Below are 20,053 nucleotides of genomic sequence, written 5' to 3' on the forward strand. Positions count from 1 at the left end.
CAGTGAGCAGAGAACAGTGGGGCGGACAGGGATGGGATAAGCCAGTGTCAGCCACAGTGACGGCTGCCTGCCTTCCTCGGGAACAGCGCGTCCAAAGCGGAGCCGGCCATGGCTGACGGCCTGCAGCTGCCGATCGATAGGTCGATCGAGACCGGGACGCGTGAGCAGACGCGCGCCACCGCGAGCACTGTGCGGCCGGGGTAGATATAAATGGACGTGGGTTTAAGGATGGAGACTGTACGTGCACCTGCTACCAGCCACCGGCCGCATGCGCGCACGAGAGCTCTGTAGACGGATGGATGGGTAGATGGCGGCAGCAGGTGATCGTCTGGACTGGAGGGATGGGGGATGGGATTGAGCAGCGGCGGCATGCAGGCGATCGTCTGGCCGGCTCGGGTCGCCGTCGCCGTCGTCGTCGTGGCGCGCGCGCGGCGGCAACTTTTCTCCTTGCCCGGCCGGGCTGTCGCTCGCTGACACCGCGCACGCGCACACGGCACACCGCCGCTGGCTCCGTCTCCATGCCATGCCATGCCATGCATGCAGCCAGCTGCCAGTCGCGTACGTCCATGGAGAGAGCTAGACGCCGCGGCTGGCTGCACGAATTCATCCTTCACGTGCTCTTGCCGCCTCCCTCCCTCGCTCTGCCGCAGATAGATAGAAATATTTCGTGGACGCCCAGCCCAGCAGGCAGCAGCTAGCAGGTCGGCCGTGCATGTCTACCCAGCGAGCTGTGCGCTGCTCTCCCTATCTCCTTTTCTCTGGGCGTGGGCATGTGGATGGTCTCGTTGCCACGAGAGGGGTGCAGTGCAACAGTGCACCGTTTCGGTCGTGCGTACTTGCGGCCCTACAGCTTCCGGCGGCCAAACCTCATGCGTTTCGGGCCACTGGCTTGAATACAGCAACAGAGGAAAGGAAGTTTGGTCGGGCCTTTATTATTCACGTCCACATGCACAGTCTATCTCCAGCAGTGGCATCCCCCACATGCACGTACGTACGTACCCAACCTGGCTACGCGTGGCATGGAGCTCAAGGCAAACAGTAATTAGTCGACGCACGTACGTGCGGCAGCAACTCCAACTTTTGAATGGAGGCGTACGTCAAGCAGCAGCGCTGGTGTTCATTCATTCATTGTAGCATATCAATCCAAATGCTAGTCATCGTACGTCTGGCTGCAGTGGCGCGTACAGGCGCTGGTGAGTACGTACGTACGGCGCGTGGATCCACGATATGAATGGTGCTGGCCCAGCAAGCTGGAGATCGTAGCGCTGGAGACGTTTGGCAGCAAGCACGGAGGCACGTGTACCATAGCTATCTTTGTTTCGTCATATTTAGTGCTTGTCGTCCCATCGATCTACATACATGTCATGTCTTATTATGGTATATGCATGCGTATCATTTTAAATCTGTAGGTAATCTTGGCAGCCAGAAATCATCGTTTTGCAGATCGATCCATCTCTTACACCGTCGTGTGCCAAGATCATACTCAGTTGTGAGCCTTAGGCCAACTCTAACCGCTCCCTAAAAATAAAGGAGTAAAACAGTGGAGTAATCCTTAGTGGAATAAATTTACCCAACTAAGTTTTGGCCGTTTCTAATCGATCCCCTAAATTTGGTGAAGTTTTTTTTTCATTTGCAATACATATTCGGCCACCGAAGTATATTTCCTTGCTTTCTTACTTCATTCATCGGCATTGGAGTACATAATTCACCAATTCTTTGTCATGAGAGCAATACCAAAGAAAGCAAGAATCACAATTAAACATTTTAGAAGATATCAAATTTCCCTAACAGTTCTCACTAGTTGGATTAATATCTTCTTTATGTCTTCATTGTTGATCTGCGGATTCTTGAGCTTCAACACTTCTTTCTTCTTTGATTCTAAAGAAGTAGATGTTGCTTCACATCTAATCTCATCTCTAGCCTCAGTTCTAGCAACAAGTGCATGGGCATCTATCAATTTTTGTGCCATCAATAGATCAATGTATTCTTCTTTCCAATACCAAAACTTGCATCCATCCTACACACATAGATAAGCAAACAATGAGCTACTGAAATTGCGTCGAATCATGTGAACAATCGAATCAAAACAAGCACATACCTCATCATTTGTGCACTTGAAGAACACCCATCCAGAGTGTTGCAGCATGGTAGAAACTTGGCGCACCACCTTCCACATGCAGTCATCGCACTGTATAACCGACATCGGCGAGCCGTTGCGCCAGCGCCGAGCCCGGGCGACAGTCGGGCGTGTATTTGTCGGCGAACCTCCGACGGAAGAGATTTGAGTGGCTAGAGGAGGAACCAGTATCTGAATGCGGCTCGGAGGCGTCGCCGTGGCTATGTCGTCCTCTTCCCAGCCAATCCATGGCAAGGCGCAGCCGCCGGCAGTCGGAATCGCCAAATCCGACGGCGACGGCAGCAGTCGTAGATCCACCGCTTTTTCGTTGGCCACGGGACAAGGCGGTGCAAACCCAAACGGTAGGGGACAGCGGCAAAGCCTATTGACTGTCCCCGGCTGCGGGCGGGCGTCGGCGGCGGTGGGAGGGGCGGCGCTGGCACAGATATGGCGCGGGATGGGAGGGGGCATTGGAGGAGAGGCGCGGCTTTTACTCAGCCGTCACAAGGTGGAGTAAATATAGTGAGATTTTAAAAAAATGAGTAAAATTTTACTTCCTTACTGTGAATAAGGGATCGGCTAGGTCCGGTTAGAGGAGTAAAACCGCATTTTTATTCCTCCAACTGGTTAAAAGGATCGGTTAAAATGCCCTTATATCGGAGGGTTCACAACGTGGACGAGTCGACTAGACGTGAGAAGAAATACAAGAGGGGCTTGGATTTAGCAGCACAGCACAGTTGTTAAGTGGTACAGCTCTGTGATATGACACGCAGAAGCGACCGGCTTGTGTCTATCCAGTGTCCATCGGTTGAGACTTGAGAGAGAAGGGAGGCGCGCGAGGTTTGACCAGTTTGTCACGCACGCAGTCGACGCAGGTACGTCCCGGTGGGGCCGCACCTGTCAGGCCTTGTTTCAAAAAGCAACGGGCTAGTGCAAGTTGGCGGGCTCGGCTCGATCAGCAGCTGCTGCTTGACTAGACTGACGCAGCACACCACACCACACCCAGCTGGTGTGCAGTGGAGTGGAGTACTTGACTGCACCTTCTTGTCCCACTCGGTCTCACCCATTATACTTACACCAAGCAAGCTAGGGCTAAGGCTAAGCTAGCTAGATTCACCAGATATTCTTCAACTATTTGCACAGTAAGTAGAGAGAGTAGTCTCTAGACGATATGCATGATGCATGCATGCATGCATCGAACAGCCCAAGCAGAGATGACGGTGCTACTTCTGTTTTTGCGGGAACTCTATGTACATGCATATATAGATCCCTTATAAGTATTACTCCAGGTCACTATCGGTTTGTGCTCCAAAAATATGGTACGTACGTACTTGAGCAAAGAGAAAGGTTCTATTTGATTCGAGCTTGCTTGCTAGGCTCGGGCTACACAAATTATCATATGATTCAAAGAAGGGTTGCACTTTCTTTTAGCTTTTTCGATCAACAACGTAACCTCGCATGCACAGCAAGCTACAACAATACTCAACATCTCTCTCTCTCTCCTCCATTTTATACGAGTCCGTCCGTACTCGGCGTGCCAGGGAGAACGGCCGGATTGTGACGTACGGCCGACTAGAACAACTCATTAACTAACCACAGATCGATCGATCTTTTCGTCTTTGGACATGCATTCATGGACGGACCACACTCGGCTCGATGCGTATCGATCCCGAACAGGCGTTAAATTTACGAGCTGATGATGCGGTGGGCAGCGCATGCAAGCTTAGTTAAGCCTTTGTTAAAGGGTGGTTCGAGGCGACGGTACTCTTGGAGGCGATGTTTCAGCGTGAGATTGGTTTTGCTTTGCTTTTGCATGCATGCGCATCCAGCTAGCAGCTTCGATCTAGCCACGCCCACCGGTTTAAAAACTGTACGAGCGTGCTACGGCTTGCATCCATAGGCGCTAAGCGGAATCTAAAGCCCAGAGGAATTAGTTGACGCAAACAAAAGAGGTTTAGCCTCCACCGCAGCCTTAGCACCCAATGCTAAGATTATATAGTACATTATATATATATCACAGTAATTACTTTCAATTACAAAATTTAGCATACGACGTAGGCATAGTGTCGGTTTCATATGACTTTATTGTGTGTCACTGTCTCCTTCTTTTTAATTCTATCAGACTGTTAGTTTTGGCTATGTGCATCATAGTTATGCAGGGCCCGGGTATCGCCCATTTATGCTTTAGTTATATCCTCTTGATGGTATGAGTTCATAAAATCGTCCTTTTTATCAAGAAAAAAGAGACTTCAATAAGTACACAGAGAGAGAGAGAGAGAGAGTTTAGTGCAAAATTTCTGAGTGCTAGCAAGTAATTCTACCTTTAGCCCTCTGATCGTAGAATTCACAAATATTTGCCCACTTAAGGCCTCTTTGATTTGATGGATTTTCACAGAATTTTTGGACGGTTTAGATCATTCGAAAAATTTCCTATGTAGGTCCTTTGATTTGTAGGATTGAATCCTACATGAATTCTTCCTAAGGAATCATTTGTACTACAATTCATAGGAAATCTATCACCTACTTCAACCTCATGGGGAAAAAATCTGTCTTTCTTGTGATGCATCAAACAAACTCAAAACATGCATGATTTGATTGGACATGACATTCCAATCCCGTGTTTTTCCTACTGTTGCATTTTTACAATACTGCGAATCTAAGATGCCCTTCAAATTTTTGCCACATTTTATCTCCAGCATTGTTACAGTGTGTCATGTTTTACCTTATTTAAGATTTCCCCTTGTTTTCACTGATTGGGTTGTTAAATGTGATAAAAACGTGACACAATGTGCCGATTAGGCGGTGAAATGTGGCTGCAAATTTTAAACAGGGAAAATCTATCACAAATGTGCAAATGTGTGGTAAAAGTGGATTTCTATTAATTCAGCCTCCAAAGCAACAAAACTACATGCGTCTTTTTCTTTCTCTCGAACCGGGAGAATACTAGATGGGTTTATGTCATAACAAATTTTGTTTTCCAATTGATAATACATAGTAGTAATACTATTTATCAAAGAATTTTGCAAACAATTTCAAAGCATTACTTTCATGTATTCAATCACAAGTTTGCATGCCACTAAAACAGCTAATGGGTGTACCAATGAGTGTCCATTGATTAGTCCACCCTTCATAAAAACGCTAATAATGGTCTCACTGGATAGGTACAACGATCTTGCTTTATGGTCAGGTTAAATTACTAAAGGCCCAAAGAAAGGTGCTCACCTTTAGTGTACTACAGAAGTAGTAGGTAAATCAAAAGGCATAATAGCAAAAATGCTACATATGGAGATACTGCCTACTTGCCTAGCCATGTGTCCATTCATGTATTGCTCACCCAGTGCTCATCCTCTCGCGTCTAGAAACGTGTCCACCTCAAAGTGAACTTGCCTTTGCAATTAGTCTAATATATGCATCTATCACTCAGCTGCATAGTCTGCATATAGATACTTGGAGCTCTCATGTCATGATCGTACGGCTATCCTTCTCAAAAGGCCCAAAAGGGAATCACCCATGCCATTGGATGACAAGGGTATCTTGTGGTCTTGATCAGGGTCAAAGGCTGCAGGATTGTGGAGATTAGAAATAGCTAGAAAAAATTGGAATAACCTAGCTAATTAGTAATTAACTAGCTAGGCCTTCTTTTTAGACTGATTCCTACAACGAAAAGTAGTCGCGGCAGATGAAATATGGTGCAGTTGTGCAGATGCATCATACATGGATGCTCATGAGATAAAATCAATAAAATTCTGTCGAGAAATTTGATTCTATATATATATACTTCCTCTCCTAATTTCATATTAGATGTCCTTCTAGAAAATCCATTGAATGAACTAATTTATTTGCTTTTGTGAGGAATTCTTAGTTTATCTTAGAGCACTAATCAATTAGAAATGGCTTAGCTTGGTCAGGTGCAAATGGTACCAATTAATATGGCTGTTTATAAAAGTGTTCCTCGTTTTTTTATAAAATGTTACTGGCACATTTGTAAAAAGAAATGGTCAAAGGCATATCATAGCCTGTGAGACATCCAGAACCCCGTCTATTTCAAAAGAAGTACTCCCATAGTGTCAAAAAACATTTTATATTTTGATACAGAAGGAGTATATGATTTGTTGCGAACGTGATACAGCTAATCCTTGTGTTTGAGGCAAGCAAGTAATATGTCTACATATACACTCCAACAATTAACTAGGACATGAGCATTTGACGTTGTCAGAACGAACGGAGTAGTGATACCTATTTATAAGTACAGATAATCTGAGAATTCGTATCCCTCGAAGCCACCAGCTAATCATTTAAGATTTCGAAGTTTAAAGTTTCATGAAGGCATACACAGCAAAACTTTTTTGAGTGTTCCAAAAAGAAGAAGTCGACGGTCCAGGAAGCCTTGCAAAACAACTTCTGGGTGAGTCAAATTAATCCGCATCAAGGTCTCTCCCTGGAACACATTCAGCAGTTCGCCTCCCTTTGGGAGAAGATCAGTGCCACTCATCTTGTGGCTGATGCCCTTGATAGGATTACTTGGAAATTCACTATGGACGGCACCTACTCAGCAAAGTCAGCCTACAATGCGCAATTTGAAGGACACACGCGCTCGCCCATGCATGTGACTGTTTGGAAATCTTGGGCGCCGCCGAAATGCAAATTTTTCGCCTGGCTCGTGATGCAAAATAGAGTCTGGATTGCTGATAGACTCGCGCGCTGTGGATGGCCAAACTGTGGTCTCTGCCCCCTCTGTATGCAAACCGGAGAATCCTCCACGCATCTTCTTTGCCACTGTCGTTTTTCTGTAAGGGTGTGGTGCGACATTGTCCAATGGCTTGGGCTCCAAGACGTCATCCCTACGGAGTGGAGCACTGCTACTTCGGTGAAAGACTGGTGGCTCCGGATCGCCCAATCGAGGGCCCCTTCGCGGTCAGCAATGACCTCCCTTTTGATGCTCGTCTCTTGGGAGATTTGGAAAGAGCGCAATGCGAGAGCCTTCCGCAACTCGGCGACCCCCACTGCGGTGCTAGTGCGAAACATTAAGGAGGAAGTTAGATTATGGGTGATGGCGGGAGCGAAAAACTTGGGCGTTGTAATGCCGCGAGAGTGATAGACTTTTTTTACCCTCTCTAGGGAGTCTTGTCTTAAACCCTCTTCTTTATTAATGAAAATGGCAAGCCTTTTGCCTTGTTTCAAAAAAAAAAATACACAGCAAAACTGTATCGAACTTTTTAGCTATAGCTAGCCATCTCCTTTGTAGGCATGCATGCCTTGCATGTGATTACGGATGCTTAGGGGCCAGATAACATTTCCACTGCACATTCTTGAAAGGATAAGGACATAGTACAGGTTAGTTAGTTAGGACATATAAATTATTGCCACTACGATACGTACTTTCGTGGCATGCTTAATTAGGACATGATTTGGTGCAATGATGCATGCCACAGTTGTGTATAATTAAGAATGACAGGAAAAATATTGCTAGTGTACCCGTCTCTGGAGCCCTGGACATGCACATGCATGATGGATCAGAAAAGGAGAGTCTTGCTAGAGGATAAGGCACAAGTGTTTAGGCATATTTCCAGACTTGGATATATGACATCAGTACATGCATGCATACAAAAGGCAATGCTGGAGGGAGGAATGGTTCTATTTATAGCAGGAAAAATGGATTAGTATAACTTGCAATTTAGATAATGCAACATTACAAGTGCATTGGCCTTCAGGAAAAAAACATTGTTAAGGAAATCGGTCACTAGTAGCTGCACGGCCGGCTTGGGAGCAGCGATTAATTGGTAAATCAGACTATCAACTGGATTGATCGGTCGATCATTAATCGGTAAATTAAATAGGAACTTGCCGTCATGTATCTTGTTTTTTTTTACGTATTACTACCATACTCTCATGCTCTCAACTATGTAATATATCAAAATATGCTATTGTTTGGTCAAATCCTAGTTATTAAGGAGCGAGAGGGGGATGGGAGGGGTTACGGGCCAGAATTTTGGCCTTTTTCTGCCCACAAATTAATGGGTAGCAGTGATTAATCGGCCTAACAACTGATTAATCAGTCTGACAGGCCAATTAATCGGCCTGGCAAGTTAACACAATGAATAGGTACTATTCGATTCAGCACCCTGCGAGTAGCGATTAACTGTCCCGTTAACTGATTAATCGAACGAATTCTTGAATAAAAAATGATTCTTTTCCAGTAAATGAGTAATTCCTAGTAACTATATGCGTGAGAAAGGACTTCCCTTCTTCACAATGGGCTATATAATGTGTAAAAGCGCATGTGCATGGCATGATATGGGGGGGGGGGGGGGGGGGGGGATATCCAATGGAGCTACATCAAGCCAGTGCTCCGATAACTTTTGGCTGGTTTGATTCATTCCATATTTTGCCATGATGAAGAAACAGGTTGCCAAAATTGTTACAGGATCTCGCAAAATTTACTAGAGCAGGCTGCTCAAACATACAGCATGCTATAGCTACTCCACGTCTCCACCATATATACTACGCAAACATCGCGCCTACAAACTGCTGCCAAACTTGTGGCAAAGTCTGGCAAAAGGTTGTGTATATGGTCATGACCAGCCAAACTTGTCCATAATGCTAACAGCAAAATTAGCCGGTGATGAGCCAGGACAGGCCCAACCCATGTTAACCTGGCCAGCCTGTGACTGGGCCAGCCCTTTTGGCGATCAGGACATTACCGATTCCCTTTTGGTCTTCTGATTATCTCCCAAATAACCAGCTGCAAATAATTACGATATTAAAAAATATACGTGAATTAGAAAATGTATGAAAATTTAATAAAAAAATTCTCAACAAAAAATGTTTTGAGAATTTAAAAAAGGGCACAAAATTAAAAAAATCGCCAATATTAAAAAATGCTTGTGTATTTCCAAGATGTAACCAATTTATAAAATCTTTCCAAAATTTATATATTTATCAATGTTCATCTAATTTAAAACATTCACAAAAATTATAAAAATGTTCATAAATTTGAAAAATATTCATGAATTTCAAAGAATGTTTTAAAAATAGTGAACATTCTTTCAAGAAAGGAAATGAAAAGAAAGGGAAATATAAAAATTTGACTAAAACTGGTCGACAAAAAAAATTGAGCAACACGGAAGAATCAAAACAAAACAGCTAAAACTCACTATCAATCCTTAGGAATGGTCGCTGTTGCTACAGGGCTCCTACATTGCCTTGTAGAACGCCTATGTGCATTTGGGCGTCGCTTGGGTGCCATTTCGATGAAAAACGTCAACTAGGGAACTGTGGGAATTCTTACTTGACCTTTTTTTGCGTCAAATATGTACCCTCTCGCACAGATGAGCGATGGGACCGCTCCAGATAGGCCGGCCCATTTTTGCCAGGGTAGTGCAACGTTTTTCGGTTTTTCTGTTTTGCTGTCTGGTTTTCTATCTGATTTATGAAGATTCTAGAAGCTTTCATTTTGGTTTTTGGTTTTTGGTTTTGTTTTTCTCTACTATTTTTTTTGGTTTTTGCTTATACTTAGGTGGTTTTTTCTTTTACTCGTTTTTTTAAAATTTTATTTTTTTAAGAAATTGCAGTGATATGGTCGTGTTTTCAATAAAAAATATTTGATTTTTTTGCATTTTTTATATGTTTGACATTTCAAAAATAAACATATTTTCACAAAAAGGTTACAAAACTTAAAATCTATTCATTTTTCTAATGTTCTGAATTGTAATACTCCCTCCGTTCGGAATTACTTGTTTTGGAAATGGATGTATTTAGAACTAAAATACATCTAGATACATCCATTTCTACGATAAGTAATTCCGAACGGAGGGAGTAATATTCTAAAAACAAAAAATGTTCGTGTTTTTTGAAAGTTGTTCATAAATTTTAAAAAAACTTGAATTGTCAAAAGTATGTGTCTTCAAACTTTCTTCAAAACTTAAAACAATGTTTGCACTTTCAAAATTGTTTCTGGTTCAAAAAATAGTTTCGAAATGTTAAAAGATGTTCGGTACAGTAACCTGGTTTGCTACGCTACATCATTGCTCACCAAACGTTTCAATTCCTCCAGATACAGCTACCTGCATGCACAAAACTTTCAATTGCCTCTCACCAAACGTGCACATGGTGCTAAGAGGCCCAGCCCATGTTAAGTGGGGTAACCTGCGCCTCCCTTTAAGCAGGGAGGATTTAACGACGGGCCTGGGTACTCGCGAAAGCAACTAGTTAACGAGCGCTCCTTCAAAAACCTGGCAACGATCAACGTTATTTGATGTGCTCTCAGGCAATCGTCACGTGTCGCGTTCTGGGCACTCCTTTTGAATTTTTTATTTATTTTTTTGTCTGCATTTTCGGCTTTTTAAACAGTTTTTTTTCAGAGTTTTTCAATATTTTCATTTTTCACCGGTCTAGCTTTTTGATTAAACAAAATTAACAAAAATTGCATGAAATAACGTGCTTTCTTTTTTTCTCATTTCGCAAGGGTCATGGTTTTGCTTTTGCAAGAGTCACGACCATGCCTCTCAAAAACAAAAAAAACGCGTTTTCTGTATTTTTTTCCTTTCACGAGAGTCACGGTTTTGCTTCCGCGAGAGGCGCGGTTGTGCTTTCACGCGAGTCACGGCCGTGCCTCTCGGAAACGGAAAAATACGTTTTCTGTTTTTTTTCCTTTCACGAATCACGATTTTGCTTCCGCAAGAGACACGGTTGTGCTTTTGCGAGAATCGCGACCGTACTTCTCGAAATGAAAAAACATATTCTTTGTTTTTTTTTCTTTTGCGAGAGACAGTTTTGCTTTCGTTACAGGCACGGTTTTGCTTCGTGAGTCATGAACATGCCTCTCGAAAACAAAAAAACGCGTTTTCTGTTTTTTTTTCTTTCGCGAGTCACGGTTTTGCTTTCCGCGAAAGGCATGGTTGTACTTTCGCGAGAGTCACGGCCGTGCCTCTCGAAAGCGGAAAAAAATAAGTTTTCTGTTTTTTTTCCTTTCACGGAAGTTATGGTTTTGCTTTCGCGAGAGGCATGGTTGTGCTCTCGCGAGAGTCACGCCCGCACATCCTCAAAAACGGAAAAAGAAAAGCATTTTCTTTTTTTTCATGAGAATCGCAGTTTTGCTTCCACGAGAGGCACGGTTGTGATTTTATGAGAGGCACAGGCGGGCCTCTTTCGGAAAGAGAGAAAACCCGTGCTCCTTGTTCAGTTTTTTGTTCAATTTTTTCTGTCTGGTTTTTTGGTAAAAATAGTTTGTCAAAACTTATCAACATGAGATTTAATTTTGAAGATCTCTACGCGAGAAATTTAGCGACATGTACGTCACTTGTCGCAACCTAAAGAGTTGAAGTGATCTTTGCAATAAATACTCGTGGCTTACCTAATCCGGCCTAAATGCACGCGTCCTGTTATTGTTTCCTCAGACTCGCTGAAGGGGCGAGCGAGTTGGGCCGGCCCACAAGCGCTGGAGGCCACAAGCGCTTTTTCCTGATCTTTTTCTGTTTTCTGTTTTCTGTTTTTACTTTGATTTTTATACTTTAAATATTTTAAATAAATATTACAAAAAACACTCTTCAAAAAATTCTGAAAATTGTTGAACAAGTATCTGAAAAAATGTTGATCGTGTATACGAGAATGTAGAATGAAAAACAAAAACAACAAAGGAAAAACAAAAATAATGAAAACCAAAAAAGAAACAGAAACCAAAGAAATAAAGAGATAAAAAATGAAGAAGCAAATGTAACAAGACTGAAAAAAGGAGAACAAAAAAGAAAAGAAAAATGACAGAAACGAACAAAAGGAAAAAAAACTGGAGAAAACCGGCTGCACTCGCTTCAAGTAGATCACGTCCTTGTACATATCACGAATTGTATGCTGGTGTGTTGGCTAGTAGTGCACGATCAGGAAAACCTCGGCGCAAGAGTTTCCTCTCGACTCACTTAAGACGAGAAATAGTCGCCACGTATTAGGAACATGTAGAAGCACCAACCAACACGAAGAACTAATTGAGGGCGTTTGTGTGAATTTGTGACCGAGTGAGGGAGCGTAGGTAGGTACTGACTATGCGAATTGTGTGAATTTGTGACTGGGTTTGCAGTCCGAGATGCGGGAGCCGAGGCTGCGCCAGATCGATCGTCTGCAGGAGCATGCTCACCCAGGAGGAGAGGGCCAACGACGTCAAGGACAAGATCGACGACGACTACCACCGCGTCAACATGTGAGCATATCAGAGCAGATGCATATGGTGGATCGGTCACACGGTTCACTAATGGGTTCGTCGTGTCAAATGGTTGGTTCCTTGCAGGATCCTCGATAACCTCCCTCTGGTGGTGCCGATCAAGAGGCTGGACCACGATGCGCCCACCGTGTACCAGCACGGCGTGCACGTCGGCGTCAAGGGCCAGTATGACGGGCCCGTGGTGCTCTGCTACTTCCAGCTCTGCGGCGAGGACTACCGGTGGTGGTGGAGGTCGTACTTACCTCTTCCTCTACGCCGCCTTCTACTTCTTCGCCAAGCTGGACACCACCAAGGTGGTCTCCGGCGCGCTCTACTTTGGCTACATGCTCGTCGCCTCCTACGCCTTCTTCACCCTCACCGGCACCGTCGGCTTCTACGCCTGCTTCTGCTTCACCAGCCTCATCTACTCCTCCCTCGAGATCGACTAGACAACTTCTTAACTAGCTCTGCTTCTTCAGGCGTTATCTTAGGCGAATGGGTGAACTTCTGATAAGTGTACGCGTGTATCCTTACAGTAAACTACACACAGCTCTCTGAATTCGTGCGGTGCTAAAGTTCAGAGGATTAACCATGTTCAGTGCAGAAGAGACCATACATGCTCAGTGAAATCTATGCATGTTCCACTGATAAAAGAGTACAGAGAAGCAGAGCACACGGGATTTGTACACCAACACCCAGAAGGGGGGGATCTTATTGTCATGCGGTGGTTACTGGTAAGCTACGGCGAAGGACTCCGGCGACGGCAACAGCTTCTCAGGTGCGGTGAGCCAGGCGCTCGTTGTGCCTGTCGCGCTCGCGCTGCCTGTCGTCCTTGCCCATGAACATGAAGTAGCCGACGGTGCCGACGGCGAGGAGGCCGCCGACGGCCATCGTGGTGGGGCTGAAGCGGCGCATGGGGCTGGACGGGCTCGTCGCCGACGACGAGGCGCGCTTCAGCGGGTCGTCGGCCATGGAGGCCCACGCCTTCATCTCCGGCCACATGGTGGACGATGCTATCCTCCTCTTCTCGCTGCCTAGCTGCGACCTACGCCCAAGCTTTCTTGTTTACTGGTTTGCCACTGCTGAGAGAGATGTGCCCTCGGAGAAGGACGAGAGGGCCTTAAGTGGGCATGTTAAGCGGCCACTGGAACGCATGGGAGGACGCATGGCGCGATGTCACTGCCACGTAGTGGGACGCCGCGCCAGCGTACCCTCCAGCTGCTGACTCAGCGTCAGCATACCCGTCCAGCCAGTGGCGGCGCCACGGTAGGGGCGATTATGGTCGGCCGCCCGGCTGGCTGAAATCCCGTATACGCAAAAATACGATTCTTTTATACATGGACTGATACATGTGTGCATATACACTGCACTGCACGGTCATACCTTAGCCGAGTTGCAGCCCGTAGCTTCAATAGTTAGCCCGACACACCCCATCCCCCCGAAAGGTACGGGCAGCCCGGGAAATCACCACATCGAGCCAGCGGGCCAGCGCCCAAACACACCCAGTTATGACGTTCATGCCAGATTTTGTGATATTTGGTGGTTAGTGTTAGGATTCAATTAATCTTATTAATCCCTATTTTTTTAAAGGAGGCAGTTGCCTCATGTCCCTTCGAAGACACCCCTTCGGGGGCTATATATACGTGTAACCCATCATCAATAAGAATAAGGATTCATTTTTTACTTCTCTGTCTCTCTCGTTTCTTTTTAAGGCCTTGCACAATGAAAGATGCTTAGTGAGATACTTAGAAAAATAAATCCGTTTTTTCTGAAGCACCGATGCCTATTTCTACGAGAGATGCTTAGTTAAGCGTCTATTCTGTATAAATAAGCACCGGTACTAAAAAAAACCTGGTTTATTTTTCTAAGCACCTCCCATTGTACAAGGCCTAATACGTTATCAGCACGCTTTGAGCGGAGCGATTCTATCGGCGTACAGCGAAAGAAAAGAGCATGCCCGAGACGGAGGTTACGCACGCACAGAGGCGAGGGCTATTCCACCAACTCAATGGTCCTGGATCGCAGCGGACTCCGACGCCGCCGGCCAGGCCGCCGTGCCTGCAACACTCTTGACAGAAAGGAAATCCAAAGAAGAGCGACATCAACTCAGAAGATCTCCAATTCCATCTTCCAGAGCCGTTAGCCTTCAGAATACCAAGAACGAGGGAAGGATTAGGAACGAAATCAAAGATCGACAAGAAACAAGGTGCTTCTTTTTCGATTTCTTTCCTGCACACAATAAATGCTACATGGAATCATTCCCTTCGGCTCTTACCTGGGATCGTCCTTGACGACGTCCGCTCTTCGCCAGACCACAACAACCGACGGCGCTCGGTTTAGGCTGGCAGCGGCCTGCATCCTCGCATGCCACAATCTGGCGCGGCCCGGCGGAGCGTTTTGGCGACGCACTCCCCGGCGACGGCGCTGCCGCATATCGAGTCGCATCGCGACGATGGCATCTGCTTCCTCTGGCCTTGGCCCCGCGCTGGACCGGGACACCAGAACCACCGGTTTCGCAGCCGCTCCGCGACGCGGTCGCTGCCCGCGCGGAGACGCGCGGAGGGCACCTGAGGCCGCGGCTCCTAGACCGTCCCCCGTGGTGAAGTCCCCCGGCGCACGACGCGGCCACTGCATCTGTAAGGCCGTATGGGCCAGAAGGCCCATGTGTTTTCAGTCCATTTTAAATCCTGGACAATTTTGCCGAATTAATCCTACATTTGTCTTGATTAATTTCGCATTTTGTTCTATTAACAGCAGTTTAACTCTGTTTTAGACACTGTTAATTACAGTACTTAAATTTCAGTACTGTAAATATGTTGAGTACTATGTATTCTATATAATATGTTGATGTAATATATCTCCATGTTTCTTACATGTTGAGATTAATTACATCTATTATTTGCAATTGAGATTTGTTTTTATCTCTTGCAAAGATAAATTTAGTACCTCTAGAGTACTGATTTGCAATTGAGAATTTTCTTCTCTCGCAAAACAATCTCATTGCGATTGAGATTAATTTTCTCTAGTGAAATATTAATTCACTTTGCTGAATTATCTTGCAACTTGATACAACATCATCTCATTTAATTTGAGGTCTATACAATTCAAGTTCTCACTTGAACATCAAGTTTACAACATCATTACTATTCATTACAACAGTAGTGTATTTCCGTTGAGTATGATGTATTCCAGAATGTATGTATCTCCATGTTCGCTACATGTCAAGATTAATACGTCTATTTGCAATTGAGATTTTCAATTTCTTGCAAATACATACGCAAAATTCTTAGTGATTTCTTCAAATTGATGTATTGGGATCCCGAGGTAGTGTGTAGATCTACTGCTTTGCAGATTATCACCACTACTGTTTAAGCCTACATTTTGTCAAATTTGACATTATGATTGCACAACATTGTGCACTCCCATTCATTTTACTAAGTCATGACATAAGGCATTAGGAGTGAGTATCTATTGATTTCATCAGATTATACTCCCTAGTGCTGCGAGATCTACTTCATTTTGGAGATTATCTTCAAGGTGTCATGCTTAGCAATTTGAGATTCACATTAATGGTTTCAAGATAACTTCTTAAAATATCCATTAATTTTACAACATTACCATGATGGTCTTCAATTTACTAATCGTAGATTAACTATCTCTGGTAATCGATGGCTAGAGAATTTGAGGCATTCGCCCTCAATCGCCACCACTACCCTACCTGGGCATGGACATCATGATCACTCTTGTGTCTTGTGGAATAGTGTGTGCAATCCAAGACCACATGATTAACCTCTGGTCGGAATCACACCGCTAACAGAAAAATATTGTCTTATACATCATAAGGCATTATATCGATTCAGATCTCTACATCTGGTTATTCTGTATCAGTAATTCCTAGGACACAACAGACCTCAAGGGCAAAGGTTTGGAGCTCACTTCAACCTTCAACCCGACATCACCAGCAGTGACGGGACCCTATGGGCACGGAGAATATGATGGTTGAATATGACTCAACTAACATGTTTGAAGACTTCGTCTAGTCTCTCAATCTCCTGAGTGGTCAACATAATTTATGTCCATTTATGATGTTCTAATAAGAACATAAGTATTGTTGTCATCATATATTGTATATCACAATATATTGTATCAGCACTTTGGTACAAATACATTTGTATGTATTCTATATATCTGAAAGTGATTTTCATATTGAGAATCTTCATGTCTATATATAGATTTCTACCGGAGTCAATCCGATGAAAAATGATATGTGCCTTGTGGACATATGCACCACAAACTCTATACTCAGGGAAGTCCAATGTTTCCACTCTCATTGAGAGAAAGGAGATATTTTAAAATCGCTAGATGCGATGAGGTATTTGTTGGCTCAACTCGAGTCATATTTACTATCCCTGTGGGTACCCGAGTAACATCGGGATGCTTTATTGCTTCTCAGGTTTAACTCGTACCCTACTAGACTATAAAGGTATCCGTCAAAATAGTTTCCATAGCGAAACTTATGATGACAACAAAGAGAAATATCTTCTCTTTACCATATGCAACGGATATGGCAAGCACATTCTCTATGTATCATCGGCATTGCACTACACATACTACAAAACCCGTAGCACATGTTGCGTACGAGATAGTTTTCCAAAGTGTCTTTTGCATGACAAACTTGGCATTCCTGCTTTGGTCATCATTGACATTGGGTTGAAACCGAAACTATCAACAATTCCACTGGTTTATGATTGTTATGATGCTAAATTCTAATAACATTTGGATTTTATGTGCACTACAAGTGACACAGGGAAGCTAATTTTAAGGCTCCCACACCTTAAAGTCTACGGTGAACCACTCAGACTCCTTGAATGCGTCAAGTTGAGGTAAATGGCTCTTCCCATCCATTGACTAGACTATTCAGATATTCCATGGTTCTAAAAGACATATCTACATGATGGTCTTAAGTGTGTGCTTTATTCACACGAAACCATTGGCTCATTATCCTGACATTGATTTCAAGCAAATCGAATGGATATCATTGCAGAATTCTCCTTGAGTGCCTTCTCTATGGCCCTTGGATTGAAGTTTAGCAATTTGTCCTAATGTCTAGACTCAAAATGGTTTGGTAGAATCCTATCCAAAGAGTTAAGCTCATTGCATTATCTTTACTTTGGAATTGCAACTTACCAACTTTACGTTGGCGTCATGCAGTTTTACACGCTCATGACAGAACTGCATAATATTATTTCCCTCTATCTTTGATATGTGGATATCTACCAAGTATTTCCTATCTGCGGTAATTCGGTTGCATACCGATATCACCACCCGGCATACTTCATTGGCCCCTCAACATATAGTTGGGATCTATGTGAGGAATAACTGTATTTCCGTCAATACCTCGAGCCCCTCGCATGGGGAGTTATTCAAGGCCAGTATGTTGATTCATGAGGAATATTTCCAGGCATTAGGGGGAGATTTCAAGTACCATAAAGAATACCAGGAAATTAGTGGAATGTTCAACACATTTCTGCCTCAAATCCACGCAGTCAAAGATCTGAACCATGCGTTCAGAAGATTTGCATCACATTGCAAATAACCTGCCAGATTCATTTACTGACTATAAAGGTGTCACACAATCCTATAATCTTGCAAAAATATGCCTGAAAGAGTGATGGTACCAACAAAATTCACTCCACTCCCTGTTCATAGCAACAAGGGGAGATGTATAGCAGAAGTACATCAGGATTCAGCTTCCCGCAAGCAAGGATATCAAGGCCTGTGAATCAGTAAATGCAAGTCAACTTCACGTTGACAGACACCTATTGGATAGTATACACCCAGTGGACGGGAAACCTCCACTAACCCAGGTCATAGTGCACACAATGACCAGGACATCGGAATACCCGACTCGATCGCATTGGGAAATCGCGAGCAGTCACCATGGATAACGATATTTCCATCAAGTCTATATTGATATATAGATTCTGGAGAATCATATAACCGGAAGTCTACAATTGTTGACATATATTTCTCAACTAGATTGCAAAAACCGTTCAAATGATTCAGATCCAAAGACCATGGCCATGGCAAAGTGTGAACAACACTCGGATTGAACTCAAGCAAAGGGTATAATCTAGGTAGAAATGATCTTGCTCAATAATGGGAAGGTATTCATAAACAATACCAACACCAGTTTTCTTCTGGAAACGGAATTGAGAACAATGAGGTGGTGAAACATAGAGCAAGTATTGTAGTACAAGGGTTCATGCAGATACCCAACTATTCTCCAGAGGTGGAATCTCTTTCCGATAACTTATATCATTGGCAGTACAAAATCATCTATCTCTGCAGTTGATAGAGGTAGTGATTACATATCCATGTCGATCACTAGATTCAGACATATATGATTGATTCCCGATGGAGTCTCAATTCTGAATCGAAATACAAAATGCAACATACATTGTGTAAAACCGGTACGCCACCATACGACTTATTGTTGTTGGTACATATGGTACAACCGACGTAGTGAGATCCTTATACACAAGGATTACTCCTACAATGATGAGTATCCATGTGTTGTGTGTCTGCAATGATGACACATGTAATCATCTAAGTGACGGACTTGAAAATAAAGGATTTGGGTAAACCAAAATACCGCTCGTTACTGCAACTTGAGCACCTTCATTCATACATTATGGTATACTATGTTGTCTATATCCAAAATATATTGGAGAAATTCATTGTGGACAAATCGTATCTATCCACAACTCTCATGGTAGTTCATTCTCTAGACGTAGAGAAAGATCTATTAGACCAAGAGATGATGGAAATGAGTTATTGGGACTCAACGTTCCATAATGCCATTGGATCCACCAAACAAATTGATTGGTACTCAAGAATATCTTTCGATATCTTCAAGGCATGAAACATCTTGTCCTGGTTTTTCAGTTTTCGGAGAAATCTGAACTGAACACCAATATCATTGGATACATCGATCAGATCCCCACTATCAGATCATAGACAAGTTTAGTGTTCCTACTAGGTGTGGTAGCCCTCTCATGAAGAGTCTTCAGATCAGACCTCATGGCTACATTCACCAACCATTATCTCAACGATAATGTTTCTTGTGTTGCCCGGATGCAAACAGGTTACATAATAAGCAATATCACTATATTGCATATCTTGCAAGTCAAATCATGCGACTGATTTGTTCAGCGGGTCTCTACCAACTTCCATGTTTTGGTATGTGACGGCTTCGAAATTTTGCAAGAATCAGGGGGAGTATCTTCCTGAATTGTTCCTGTTCAATGCATCATATTATACTCTTTTTCCCTTCATGAGTTTACTTTACAGGTTCTCATAAAGGTTTCTAATGAGGTAATATCAACATGAGATCATATGTCATACTTTCTGTTTTCCCCACCGGGGTTTTTAGGAAAGTATATACGACATATTTATTGTCCTCTAAACTCTATGGGTTTTCTCGTATTGAGTTAAAAGAGACAATAACCATTATATGTTACATCATTTTCTTTTTATTTTTCCCACTGGGTTTGAAGGAGTTTTAGCAACATATGAAACATCTATCTCCTCATATTTTTTTCCACAGGGTTTTTAGAGGAGCTTCTCAAGATGATGATACTTACACTGACAAGCATGGATTAGGGGGAGTGTTAGGATTTAATTAATCCTATTAATCTCTATTTTTTCTAAAGGAGGCAGTTGCCTTGTGTCCCTTCGAAGACACC

The 20,053-nt window shown here is 43.5% G+C and overlaps 1 protein-coding gene across 1 annotated transcript; it reads right to left on the reverse strand.

The window, feature by feature from the left end:
* Window positions 1–12,876: 12,876 nt before the first annotated feature.
* Window positions 12,877–13,419, reverse strand: LOC125524701 (uncharacterized). The gene has a single exon (XM_048689737.2). It carries the CDS (start codon window positions 13,305–13,307, stop codon window positions 13,080–13,082), a length of 228 nt encoding a protein of 75 aa, XP_048545694.1. The 5' UTR covers window positions 13,308–13,419; the 3' UTR covers window positions 12,877–13,079.
* Between the last annotated feature and the right edge of the window lie 6,634 nt (window positions 13,420–20,053).

The sequence above is a fragment of the Triticum urartu genome, chromosome 7A (assembly GCF_056163025.1).
Source record: "Triticum urartu cultivar PI428250 chromosome 7A, HENAU_Tu73, whole genome shotgun sequence".
NCBI lineage: Eukaryota > Viridiplantae > Streptophyta > Magnoliopsida > Poales > Poaceae > Triticum > Triticum urartu.